General features: G+C 45.0%; 1 protein-coding gene across 6 annotated transcripts in view; it reads left to right on the top strand.

Annotated features, from left to right (window-relative positions):
- The window catches only part of PUDP (pseudouridine 5'-phosphatase), a 160,574-nt gene that overhangs the window by 49,877 nt on the left and 97,278 nt on the right, over positions 1-13,419 (top strand). For all 6 annotated transcript variants that reach the window (XR_010406017.1, XR_010406015.1, XR_010406016.1 and 3 more), the window contains exon 3: positions 11,114-11,343. Coding sequence is in view for 3 of the 6 variants with exons in the window: in XM_064573697.1 (XP_064429767.1) it covers positions 11,114-11,343 (230 nt within the window). In the remaining 3 variants the exon portion in view is untranslated. The remainder of the gene's footprint in view (positions 1-11,113; positions 11,344-13,419) is intronic.

Genomic DNA, 13,419 nt, shown 5'->3' with positions numbered 1-13,419 from the left:
TATTCAGAGCTATAAGTGAGACTCACCGAGATTCAGTGAGCTATCAGCATTTCCTGTGATATTTTTCTCTTGGGCTATAAATAAAAGTCTATTTAAATAGCTGTTTTGTACGTTGATTTTGAGTGACAAATCCTTAGAAGCAGCAAGCTTAAAAGTGATTCATAGTAAATAAAATCAACACTTTAAGCAACTTTCAGTCAAATAAACAAAGGCACAGAATGAAATTTTTCTCCAGAATTGTCAGTGTTTTGAAATACAGTTGACCCTTGACCTGCATGGGTCCACTTAGATGCAGATTTTTTTTTCTGTATTGCAGTACAGTACGGTAAATGTATTTTTTATGATTTTCTTAGTCACATTTTCTTTTCTCCAGCTTACTTTATTGTAAGAACACAGTATATAATACACATCACACACAAAATATGTGTTGATTGGCTGCTTGTTATTGGTAGTTAATTTTGGGGAGAATCAGAGTTACGTTTGCATTTTTTTTTTCTAAAGATTATATTTATTTATTTGGGAGAGAGAATGAGTTGGCGGGGGGAGGGAGGAGCAGAGGAAGAGGGAGAAGCAGACTCCCCGCTGAGCAGGGAGCCCGATGCAGGACTCGATCCCAGGACCCCAGGATTATGATCTGAGCCAAAGGCAGACGCTTAACCGCCTGAGCCACCCAGGCGCCGTTATGCATGTGTTTTTAACTGTGTGAGGCTCAGCACCTCCACCTCTGCGTTGTTAAAGGCTCAACGGTAATTGGCCACTCTCTTCAAATATTAACGAAACAGAGGGAAGGAAACATTGAAATTCGGTATGCTTTTTTAAAGAGTGTTTTAGTCTTTCTAGAATCTGTGCAAACCTAGGAGGCCCACGTACTCCAGTCAGGTGTCAAAGAATAGACTACCACGTGTTCCCTTGTGTTCCCCATTCACTACTGACAACCAGCCACACCTGTTGAAGAGTCTCTGTAACGATCCCTGTCACTGTGTAAGGATAGGGCTCCGGATCGTCACGTCTGTTCAGTGGAGGCTCCTAGTGCATTTGACAACCACTCAGGGCCATTTCTTTTGGACAGAAGAAATGGAGCAAGGACAAGACTTGCTGTCCTGTTGTCTGATCCTTTACGTGACACAGAACAGTGGCCTTTACTCAGTTTGGGAAGCAGAGATAGCTGATTCTGAGTTTTCCAGGTGACGTCAGAAGTTACGAAGGGCAACATTTATCACTTGGACGGAAGAGACGACCGTGTGCTGAGGCGGGGTGGGGCTTGGGGCTGACTCGGAGGGCAGAGGGCAGGACCTCCGGGATGTCTCCAGATCCTCCTGGAACAAAGGATCTTCTCGGGTGGAAACCAGCAGCTTTGTGAGTTGACATTCTAGCTGCAGAACAGTGCATGTGATCAGAGGGTCACTAATTTGCTGGAAATGGTCATCTTCTGAATGTCCCACATTTCAGAAAATAATGTGCAACTTCCAACTCAGATACTCTCTGGGTCATATGAATCTTATTTGACTGATTTTCTTTGTCTATACACAGTCTATTGAAATGGCAATTTAATAAGGAGATTTCAAACATGTTTGTATATCAGAGTGATTTGATTTTTATACACACAATTTTTGCTCATTAGGGATTTCTACAGACTAAATTTCATAAGATGAAGAAAATATTTTGCAGATTTAAAAATTCTGCCCCTTTTCAGTTGCATTGAAATGGTGGACCTTTGACGAATAAACTATTCTATATGGGAAATTATCCAATATCCAAAGCGAGATTGAACTGCATAGTGCAGTAGTTGAACATTAGCCATCGCTAAACATGAATATACCTGTGTGCTGTGTATTTCCCCGTTAGATATCACATTTTATTATACGATGTATACAATATGTACATCCTGTACATATTTAAATTCTCAACTTTACTTTGAGTTTGCTCTGATAACGCTCCAGTAATTTTAGCATAATTAGCAAATAGTTAAGTGTATGACGGAAGAAAGCACTGGGGTTGTGGATTCATTTTCTAGAATGGTAATTCCCCGCTAAGGCCTCTGGAAGAATCCCTGTTAACTGCGATACTTCTCACTAGCATCCCTGGCTAAGAGGCAGAAGACTTAGATCCCAGTGCCTGGCTGGCTTCTGTCACGATGAAATTTACCTCTTATTTGTCCGTCACTTCCGATGTGTTTTCTCTGGTGCATGCGCAAGGTCTGTTTGCCATGTAGCAGAGGTAGGCAAACTTTTTCTGCTTTTTTGGCTTTGTAGACCATGCACGGCATTTGTCTCAACTACTGACTTCTCTACCTTTTGAGCTGAAAGCAGCCACAGTCCACACAGATCTGAATGGGTGTGGCTGTGCTCCCACAAAGCTTTCTGTGTGGACATTGAAATTTGAATCTCAGATCATTTTCATGTGTCACAAAATACTCTTCTTTTGACTCTTTTTGCATTTAAAAAGAGGCGGCAGGCTGGATGCGTGTTTCATAGAGGGCAGGATGAAACAGGGCAAACAGCACTGCAGGGTGGGTAGAAATCCTGGATGCGAGGGAGCTGGACCCCTCGGTCCTCTGCCCCATTTTGTGCATCCAAGATGCCATCCCTCCCCACCCCAGGCAGAACACAGGATTCTCTTCCATACGCTGAACCAGAGAGGCTTCAAATGGCAAATAAGAAGGCTCCCGGAGGATGCAGAGAACATTGGGGATGAAGGGAACATTTGCCCGCTGAAGGCCCTTTACCTCAACAACCAGCAAGATCCTGGAACGCTCTTCTCTGGAGACATGAATCACCTCATGACAAAGATGCAAACACCAGCATTTCAAGGCCCAACAAGGAAAAGGCCTACTCCAGATGATAGCTTTCCCTTGTGGAAGGCTCCCACTTGTGCCCCAAGCCAGCACTAGGGGAAGGTCCTTCCTGCCTCTTCCAAATTCTGGGGCGCCAGGCATCCCTTGGCTTGTGGCTGCGTCCCTCCCATCTCTGCCTCTCTTCACGTGGCTTTCTTCCCCACATTTCTGCATCCTCTCCTTATAAGGACACCAGTTGTTGGACTTAGGGCTCACCCTATAAATCCAAGATGACTTCATCTCCAGATTCTTAACCAGTTACACCTGCAAAGACCGTATTTCCAAATAGGGTCACATTGTAAGGTTCTGGGTAGACATGGATTTTGGGGAGTATACTCTGTATACCCCAGAATCCTGATTGGGAGTCCTCTGTGTAGGCCTAGTTGCTTAGTGGGCTTCATTGTGGGGTGACAAGGTTGTAAACATCATGTGTGAGAGGCCTATTGCTTTGGGTCACCTGGGGATGTGCATCTGAGCCATAGAAATGAGGGGAACTCTCTTCCTCTGTCCAGTTTAATACAGGAAAGACATTAACTGTATCCAATATCTTCTAAGACTTGAGGGTGTAGCCTGAGCATAACGTTTTCACCTTTGTGTCTTAGCGCGAGCTGCCATGCCAAAATGCTATGGACTGGGTGGTGTAAATCACAGACACGTATTTCTCACTGTTCTAGAGGTTGGAAGTACAAGGTCTGGGTGCCAGCATGGTGAGGTTCTAGTGAGGTGTGTCTTCTTCTGATAAGGGCACCGATCTCATTAGGGGGCTCCACCTCATGGCCTCATATAACCCCAATCACCTCCCAAAGTCTCCACATTCAGCACCACCCCATTGGGTCTTAAGGCTATAACATGGGAATTTCAGGGGGGCTCCAGTCCATACCAGTGACTTTCTCTTGCCTGGAACCATGTGATGGGGACATCCCACCCCATCCTATTTTATAAATGATCCGGCTTTCAGACAGGGCATTCTGTCTGCCGTGCACAAAAGTGAAAGCACAGGAGCTGGGAAACTGGGGCACATACCAGGTCAGCATGACCTCAGACAATGGTTGAGTTACAGAAAAGGGGAGGAGGCAGACATGAAACATTGTCATTATCACACTGTGATTTGCTGACATGCGGACCCCTCTCCAGGCTGGGAACTCTGGACCAGAGCAACATGGATGGCACTGTTCTTTCTTATTCCTTATCGTACCCTTAGGCGCACTCTGATGCTGGACACATAGGAACAGTCCAGGTTTCTCTTAGAAGCCAGAGTTTCCAAGACAGAGTCTCTCATGCTAAGGCAGGGCTTCTCAGCGTCAGCAGTGGTGACATTGGGGTCTGCATGACTCATTCTGTGGTGGGGAGTCCTGTGCACTGTAGTTTGGATATTGACTAGCATCCCTGCTCTCCACCCACCAGATGCCAGGAGCATTCCCTTCCCCAGTTGTGACAACCAAAAAAAAAAAAATCTCCAGACATTGCCAAATGTCCCCCAGCAGGGATGGGAGCAAAACTAACCCCTCCCACTTGAGAACCAGTGCCTTAAATGAAATGGTAGATCAGGAAATCATTGTCATGTCCACCTGAATATGGTAGGAGCCTGATGGAAATATCAGTGCTCCTAAGCTATATCCACAGTGTAGCACCACTTCCTGGAAGGGGAGCCCTTCACCTGAATTGTCCTCACTTCAGAAGGGCCTGTCTTTCAAATCCTGCATCCTGGCACGAAGGTAGAATGTGCGGTCATCTCCGTCACCGTCCCCATACTTAGGGCAGAAGGACTTAGAATCCAGCCCTGAAAGGGCTAGGGTGAGTCAGTACTTGTTGATCTCCCCGGGACTATGAACACATTGCCTGTGGGCCTTCCATCACGAGGCACTGACTAGAAATCAGTCCAGTTGAAGTCCAGGCACTGCCGAATATCTCCTCTGAGTGAGGACAGGTGTCAAAAAACCCCTGTTGAGAACACTGCTCCTCTGAGTGAGGACAGGTGTCAAAAAACCCCTGCTGAGAACCACTGCTCCACCACCTCCCGGGACCCTCCACGCCTCCCTGCTCTTGGCCCCAGGGGAGTGACTGCCCCTTGCCAGCTCTTTGGGTCTTGGAGTTAGTAGCGAGACATTCCTGGGGCCTCTTCCTACTGAAATGGAGAGCATCTTCGAAGCTGTTTATTCCTTTGTGTGTTTCTTTACCTTCCCCTTCCCGAGCGCTGTCCTTCCTTGTCTGCTGACAATTTCTGCAATGTCACCAGTACATTTTCACGCTTACTGTCATGAATTTCACTCTTTCTCAGAGTCAAGGCCCCAGTTTCTGGTCTCCTACCATGTATTAGCTTCTTGCAGCTGCTGTAACAAGTGACCACGAACATGGTGGCTTACGACAACAGATATTTATGTTCTCACGGTTCTGGAGACCAAAAATCCAAAATCCGGTCTTGGCAGGGCCATACACCCTCCTGAAGCTTAGGGGAGGATCCTTTCTTCTTTCTCCCAGCTTCTGAAGGCTCCAGGCATTCATCGACTTGTGGCTGTAGCTCTCCATTTTCTGCATCTGTCTACGCAGGGTTGTCTCTCTGTCTCTCCTCTTCTCTTATGGGGACACAGTTGCTATGGTCTGAATGTTTGTGCCCCCCACAAAATTCATACCTGGAATCCTTGATCCCCCAGTGTGAAGGTGTTAGGAGGTAGGGTGTCAGGAGGTGATCAGGTCATGGGGGTGGAGCCCTCACCTATGGGATTAGTGCCCTTATAAAAGAGACCCCGTAGAACTAGCTCCCCCTTCTACCATGTGAGGACACAGTGACAAGTTGACTGTGCTCCACAAGGGCCTCACCAGGTCGGAATCTGTGGTGCCTCTATCCTGACTTCCAACTTCCACAACTCTGAGAAATAAATATCTGTCTTTTATAAGCCACCGAGTCTGGGGGCGTTGTGTTCTAACAGCCCAAATAGACTAAAAGACTAGCCATTGCATTTAAGGCCCACCCTAAATCCAGGATGATCTTTTTTCTCAGGATCCTTAATCATATCTACAAAGACCCTCTTTTCAAATAAGATCATTAGACCAAGGGTTAGAATTTGGACATATCTTTTTGGGGCCACCAGTCAACCCACTACACTCCATCCCAGGCCTTTGATCTGTAATACCAAGGTATTAGCCTGTCTGCCTTCCCGGTGATTGTGAAAGACACTTTCCAGGAGAGGCACTATACCCAAGCCCCTTACACGTGGGTGGGTCAGGGTGAAGCGGGGGCCGGCCATACACTGTCACCAGAATGCATGTGTAGAAGGTCTAGGCTGGGCAGAGTCCTACAGAGTGTCTGTGGTCCCAGGACAGGATCGGTGTCTGTCTGGTTATGGGTAGCTGGTGGCATTCATCAACTGACATTATCTTCCTAGGTCTAACTCTAGAGAAATCTACACAGTGCCCACTCCATAGTTCCTAATAGCAGGCACATTTCGGTATAAGTTTCATCTCCCCCATATTGTTAACTCCTCACTGTAGGTCTTTGTGTTTAGGGTCAAGTGCTAGTCGTGCTAGTAGGACACACCGGCCTGAGTTAGTACGATGTTCACAGATATATCCACTCAGTGAATGAATTCCAGAGAAATACCTTAACTAATGTCAGATCTCAATCTTTTCTACATTTTTCCTTTTCCAAATCCATTTTAATGGCAGCATCCCTGTTCTCTCTCATCAATCTTAGGTCTTTAGGATGAAGTAAGAGGAAAGCATTCTTCCTATCAAGACTGCTAATTCTTCACATTTCGTATTTCTTCCCCTGTAGATTAATCCTCCGAGAGCTGATTCTTTGTAGCAAGGGATACCTGTCTTTCTGCCCTTCCCTTAAACCGACTTCATCACACCAAGGGCCAGAAGCTGTTAGCTGGATTTCATTTATATACTTAATTAACCAGCTTCTCTGCAGGGTAGAACTCCACTTATGTTTTTAGTCTTTTACTTCTCAGGAGCAGTGACTGAATAAGAGAGTAGTTAAAGGATACAGAAGTTTTTTTATGGAGTCAGCCAATTATATATCCAGAGATTTGAATGATTTCTTAGTGACTGTATCCTCAGGTTTTATCGGATGATCATGAAAATGGCGAGCTTTTATTTGGGGCTTACTATCATGCCTGTCAACTAGCCACCGAGGTGATTTCACATGCGTGACCATGTGCTTGCACTCCCATGTAGCAGCTCCATGAGGAAAGCTGATCATTGCTATTTGATAGGCGATAACATTGAGCCTGAAGAGGATGCATGTTTGCCTGATGTCTCACCCAGAGGCCTGTGGTCACATCCTTCTCTTGGGTTTCATGTTCACACTGGTCTCAGCCACTTTCAAGACGCTCAGTACGCTGTGGCTGATTGAAAAAACAGTCCTGCAGAACCATTTGTGATTCATTCCCCTATCAGTGCAGGTGTTGAGTATGCACCCTCCCATATAGGTTTGTTGCTGTGCTTTTGTGTATGTATACTACTTTACTATTACGTTAGGTACAGGACAAAACATTCACAGAACTAGAAATGTTGACGGGATTAGCTAACATGATAGAAACTATATTTGATTTTTTTTAAATGAATAGCACAAAAGAACATTTTCAGCAAAACTTTCTTTTCCCATGTGTTTTAGAGAGAGCTGGGTGTTTAAATATGCTCCATTATTTTTTTTAAAATCGTGGTTTGTTCTTGTGTAATCTAGTAATTTGAAAATCTTGTTTTAAATTCATATCATTTTGATGCTGTGAACATATATAAGGAGAAGCCTCACTAAAGTGAATGTGGGATACGAGAAGGGAGGCTGGTGGGTGAAGGTGTCCCACTCAATGTCAATCACAGAAAGAATGATCAATTACAGTTTGAACAGAAGAATCCTCAACAAGAAACACTCACCAATTACAGGCCCCAATAGGGAAAGATGTACTCTGCATCTTCTATTAGAAACCTACCTCCCCTGCAACTCAGCCAGTGAGAAACCATCATCATTCTGGACTCTTGCGTTTCTCCAGTCGACTTTTGTTCAAAACAACCCCTCCAACTTCCTCCTTCTTCTCCATAAAATAATGTCCCTCTCTTTGGTTTGTTGGACTTGCCTGTGGTTTTGCCGTAGCTCGCTTCTCCTGGATTGTGATTCTCTGCTATTCCCGAGTCAGTCCATTTTTGCTGGTAGAATGACTGTCAGTTTTATTTTTAAGGTTAACAGTTAAAAGTTAACTTTTAATTACCATATCCAGACAGAATTTTGTTATTGGCTATGTTTTTATCATAAGCATTCTTTCCTGCCATCCACCAGTGAGGTAAAGGTTTTTAATTGAAATTTAGCTAATAGATGTAATCCATGATATTAATCAGTGGTTGTTGCAAACTAATTGAGTGTTTTGGCGTCTTCATCCTTTCAACTAATGTATTCAACCTTCGTGGAAACTGATTATGTAGAAAACTAGTACTGGTTGAAACTGTTTTTAAGTGCAAAGAAGGTATTAACATGAGATATATGGATCTTTAGTTTTCTTGTCTGGCTTTTGGTCAGCTCTGGTATCAGAGAAATACTTGGTCTCATGAAATGAGTTGGAACACATTCCCTCCTATTTTCTGAAAAGTTTGCTCAGAATTGGTGTTGTTTCTTTCTCAAGTGTTTGTTAAGTTCACCAGTGAGGCCATCCAATCCTAGATATGAGAAGGTTTTTTTTTTAACTACAAATTACTTACAAGGTATAGGGCTGTTGAGGTTATTACTGTCTTCTTGAGTGAGCTTTGTATCTTTTAAAGAGTCTGTCCATTTTATCTAAGCTGTTAAATGTATTGGCATAAAGCTGCTCATAATCATATTTTTTAATCCTTTTAATGAATTTAAGGATCTGTAGAGATGTCCTCTGATTATTAGCACTGTTAAATTTGGATCTTCCTTTTTTTCTTGATCAGTTTGGCTAACAGTCTGCCAGTCGAACTTTTCAAAGGATCAGCTTTTCGTTTAATTGATTTTCTGTATTCTCTTTTATGCTATTTCATTGATTTCCTCTTTATTTTTTTCTTCCCTTCTATTTGCTTTAACTTGATTTTGCTCTTTTCGCTCACTTTCTTAGGGTGAAAGCTTAAATCATTGGTCTACTTCTAGTTTTTAATGGGACAACTTAGATTACCAGTTTTAGACCACCTTCTGTAATATAAGCATTTAGTGCCATCAGTTTTCCTCTAAACAATGTTTCAGCCACATCCCACTAATTTTGATATGTTAGCTTTTTGTTCTCTACAAAAGATTATCTAATTTCCCTTTGTGACTTCATCTTTGACTCATGTCTTACATAGGAATGTGTTGTTTAATGTCCAAATATTTTTTCCCACATACCTTTCAGTTATTGATAACTATTTTAATTCTTTTATCATCAGGGAACATATTTTGAATGATTTCAATTATTATAAAATGTTTTAGAATTTTTTATAGCTCACGGACTCATGTTCTATCTTACTGAATGTTCCAGATGCACTTGAAAATAATTTGTATTCTGCTATTTTGGGTGAAGTGTTATATAAGCGTCAATTCAGTTAAGTTGCTTGATAGTGTGTTTGAAGTCTGCTGTATTCTACTTTCTGTCTACTTGTTCCATCTAACCTCAGTGTGTTTCTCTATTCAGTTCTATTAGTTTTTGCTTTATGTATTTTGAAGCTCTGTTATAAGATGCATACACATTTAAAATTGTCTTGTTGATCAATTGACCTACTTGTCATTATGAAATGTACCTAGTTATCTCTGAGACTTGTCATTCCTTGTTTTAAAGCACACTTTTCTGCTATTAATATAGCTAACCCTACTTTTGATTAGTAGCTACAAAATATATGGTTTTCAACCCATTTATTTTTAACCTGCCTGAATATTATATTTAAAGTAAGTTTTCTGAAGATAGTATTTAATTGGATATCAATTTTGTTTTTGTTCTATTTTTTCCATTCTGATGGTAGTTTCTAACGTGGGCATATTTATAATGTTTATAAAGCTTCTAGAAGGTCATGATATGCTAATTCCTTCATCTCAGCCATGTCTCTGTTCATTTCTGTTGATTGCTGTTTTCTCCTGGACATGCGTTGTATTTGTCTGCTTATGTGTAGGCGTGGTAACTCTTGATTAGATGTCAGACACTGTGAATTTCACATCCAGCAGAGTGCTAGATTTTGCTTTTTTTTTTTTTAAAGTTTTAACATTGTCCTGGCACAGAGTTAAGATCCTTTGAATCTTCCTTTGAACATCTCAGGACTATTTCTCTTAAAGGTCAAACACTCATAGTATTTGTTGTCTTCATGAACAGCTTTAGCTGTTTGAGAAAAATGAGTGTGTAAGTCTTTTCTGTAGCAATTAAGAAAGTAGGGACATCGCCTAATGCAGTTACTAAAACAGTAATGATTATATGATTATTTAAAATATTGCTTTAGATAATTAGTGTTATATGTGGATTTAGACGTTACTGTCATAGTCGGCAAAGGTTTCCAGGTGGAAAGTACTGTTGTATTCCACACGTTTCTGATAACCAGCCCTCTCTCCAGTGGCTCTATGAATAATGGTATTCGCCTCCATGTTCCCTGTACTTAACCCTTAACAGTTACTGAGAGTGTGGGAGGTGTTCCTTCCATGTGATGTGTTACTGCTGTAGCTCAGCCGCATTCAGCAAGGTCTGTTTCATCCTCTGTTCCCTTACCAGGTAGCGTTACAGCTCTCCTTCAGCTCTGGCCTTTGTCCTCAGCTTCTGATAGAAGCCCTTTCAGGATTTCCTCTCCCTGGCAGTGACGAATGACTGAATTGCTTTCGGTAGCATGGCGAGTTTTCTCAGAAAACACCAACAGCATAATCTTTTTTTTTTAAAGATTTTAGGGGCGCCTGGGTGGCTGGGATCGAGCCCCGCATCGGGCTCCCTGCTCGGCGGGAGGCCTGCTTCTCCCTCTCCCACTCCCACTGCTTGTATTCCTTCTCTCGCTGTTTCTCTCTGTCAAATAAATAAATAAAATCTTAAAAAAAAAAAAAAAAGAGGACCGGCAAACAAAGCAATGTTTCTTTCCAGTAAAACTGCCTTCTGTTACTTTGGGAAATGCTATAGGGAAGCCCTGAATTGCTTTTTGAGTTTTGGTTTGAGTAGGTGTGTTTCAGAGCCCCTAGCCCTCCCGTTCGGGTCATGTGTGTCAGATCGGATCGTTCCTGAGAATAGGTGGCAGAGAGTCAAGGTCCCACAGCTAGCATGGCATCCCCAGGAGGCCTTGTGGCCCTCTACCTCTTCCACCTCCCTGAAGGCTTTCCCTTCTCTTCCCTAGGCGTGGAGAAACTCATCCACCACCTGCGAAAGCATGGTATGCCCTTGGCCGTTGCCACCAGCTCTGGCCGTGCATCGTTTGAGATGAAGACCAGCAGTCACAAGGAGTTCTTCAGCTTGTTTGACCACATCGTTTTGGGAGATGACCCCGAAGTGAAGAACGGAAAACCAGATCCCGACATATTTCTAGCCTGTGCGAAGAGATTTTCTCCTCCTCCTCCCATGGAGAAGGTAAGACCAGCAGCGAGGAGAAGTGGCGGCACAAATTCCACCAGTGCCCCCGTCCTACAGAAAAACAGAACCCCCCTCCCGCAAATGCTTGTTGAGGGATATCTTGTTATTGCAAGGTTTTTGCTCATAGTGACCTTTGGTTTTATCATGAAGTTTCCAGGTTTCTGTTTTTCTGCAGGATGGGGGCACTGGTGGAATTTGTGCTCCAGTGCCCTCTCCAGCCTGTGTACAATACTTCATCATGCAGGGCGCACAGGGACATGGGGCAAAGGGTGCCAGTGACCTGGAAGTATGTTTAGAGCCAGTGGATAGTGTTTGTTCAGCTTTGCTTCGGATTCTCCTCCCTGCACCATTACTGTTGGGATGGATTGCTTAGCCTCCACTGCGTGCTTATGCAGATTCCAGAGCAAGAGGGAGACGGCCTTGAGAGGGGGCGGGCTGAGGTCTGACTGTGTGCCTTGCAGATTCCAGAACACCAGGGAGACGGTCTTGAGAGGGGGCGGGCTGAGGTCAGACTGTGTGCCCTGCAGATTCCAGAACACCAGGGAGACGGTCTTGAGAGGGGGCAGGCTGAGGTCTGTGTGCCCTGCAGATTCCAGAACACCAGGGAGATGGTCTTGAGAGGGGACGGGCTGAGGTCTGACTGTGTGCCCTGCAGATTCTAGAACATCAGGGAGACAGTCTTGAGAGGGGACGGGCTGAGGTCTGACCGTGTGTCCTGCAGATTCCAGAACACCAGGGAGACGGTCTTGAGAGGGGACGGGCTGAGGTCTGACTGTGTGCCCTGCAGATTCCAGAACACCAGGGAGATGGTCTTGAGAAGGGGCGGGCTGAGGTCTGACTGTGTGCCCTGCAGATTCCAGAACACCAGGGAGATGGTCTTGAGAAGGGGCGGGCTGAGGTCTGACCGTGTGCCCTGCAGATTCCAGAACACCAGGGAGACGGTCTTGAGAAGGGGCGGGCTGAGGTCTGACTGTGTGCCCTGCAGATTCCAGAACACCAGGGAGACGGTCTTGAGAGGGGACGGGCTGAGGTCTGACTGTGTGCCCTGCAGATTCCAGAACACCAGGGAGATGGTCTTGAGAAGGGGCGGGCTGAGGTCTGACTGTGTGCCCTGCAGATTCTAGAACATCAGGGAGACGGTCTTGAGAGGGGACGGGCTGAGGTCTGACTGTGTGCCCTGCAGATTCCAGAACACCAGGGAGACGGTCTTGAGAGGGGACGGGCTGAGGTCTGACTGTGTGCCCTGCAGATTCCAGAACACCAGGGAGATGGTCTTGAGAAGGGGCGGGCTGAGGTCTGACTGTGTGCCCTGCAGATTCCAGAACACCAGGGAGATGGTCTTGAGAAGGGGCGGGCTGAGGTCTGACCGTGTGCCCTGCAGATTCCAGAACACCAGGGAGATGGTCTTGAGAAGGGGCGGGCTGAGGTCTGACTGTGTGTCCTGCAGATTCCAGAACACCAGGGAGACGGTCTTGAGAGGGGACGGGCTGAGGTCTGACTGTGTGCCCTGCAGATTCCAGAACACCAGGGAGATGGTCTTGAGAAGGGGCGGGCTGAGGTCTGACTGTGTGCCCTGCAGATTCTAGAACATCAGGGAGACAGTCTTGAGAGGGGACGGGCTGAGGTCTGACCGTGTGCCCTGCAGATTCCAGAACACCAGAGAGACAGTCTTGAGAGGGGGCGGGCTGAGGGTCTGAATGTGTGCCCTGCAGATTCTAGAAGGACATGGGGACTGAGTCGAGAGGATGGTTTCTGTTGGTGCCATTTGTGTGCTGGCGGCAGGGAGGGCATTCATCAGGGTGACAGTGGGTTCCTGTGTTCTTGTAGGTTCCTGTTTTTCGGGACTTGGGGTTAGAATTAGCTCAGGGAAGAACATTTCGTGACAGTTCTTTTCTAGCTCTCTCCTCCCCTCACCCACAGAGAGTCAGAGATGCGACGCTGCCCTTTTCTGACACAAATCACAAGCACAGTTCAGATCACAAGATTTACTCAAAAACCTGCTTCCAAATGAAGCTGAGGGGCTGGGGCATGTGTCATCGATCTGTTATTGTGTTTGTTGTATTTTGTTTTGTT

The sequence above is a fragment of the Mirounga angustirostris genome, unplaced genomic scaffold (assembly GCF_029215605.1).
Source record: "Mirounga angustirostris isolate CCGP_5_RB_7025 unplaced genomic scaffold, mMirAng1.0.hap1 SCAF_11, whole genome shotgun sequence".
In the NCBI taxonomy this organism is placed as follows: domain Eukaryota; kingdom Metazoa; phylum Chordata; class Mammalia; order Carnivora; family Phocidae; genus Mirounga; species Mirounga angustirostris.
The sequence above is the reverse complement of the archived record's forward strand: the minus strand, read 5'-3'. Positions and strand labels throughout refer to the sequence as shown.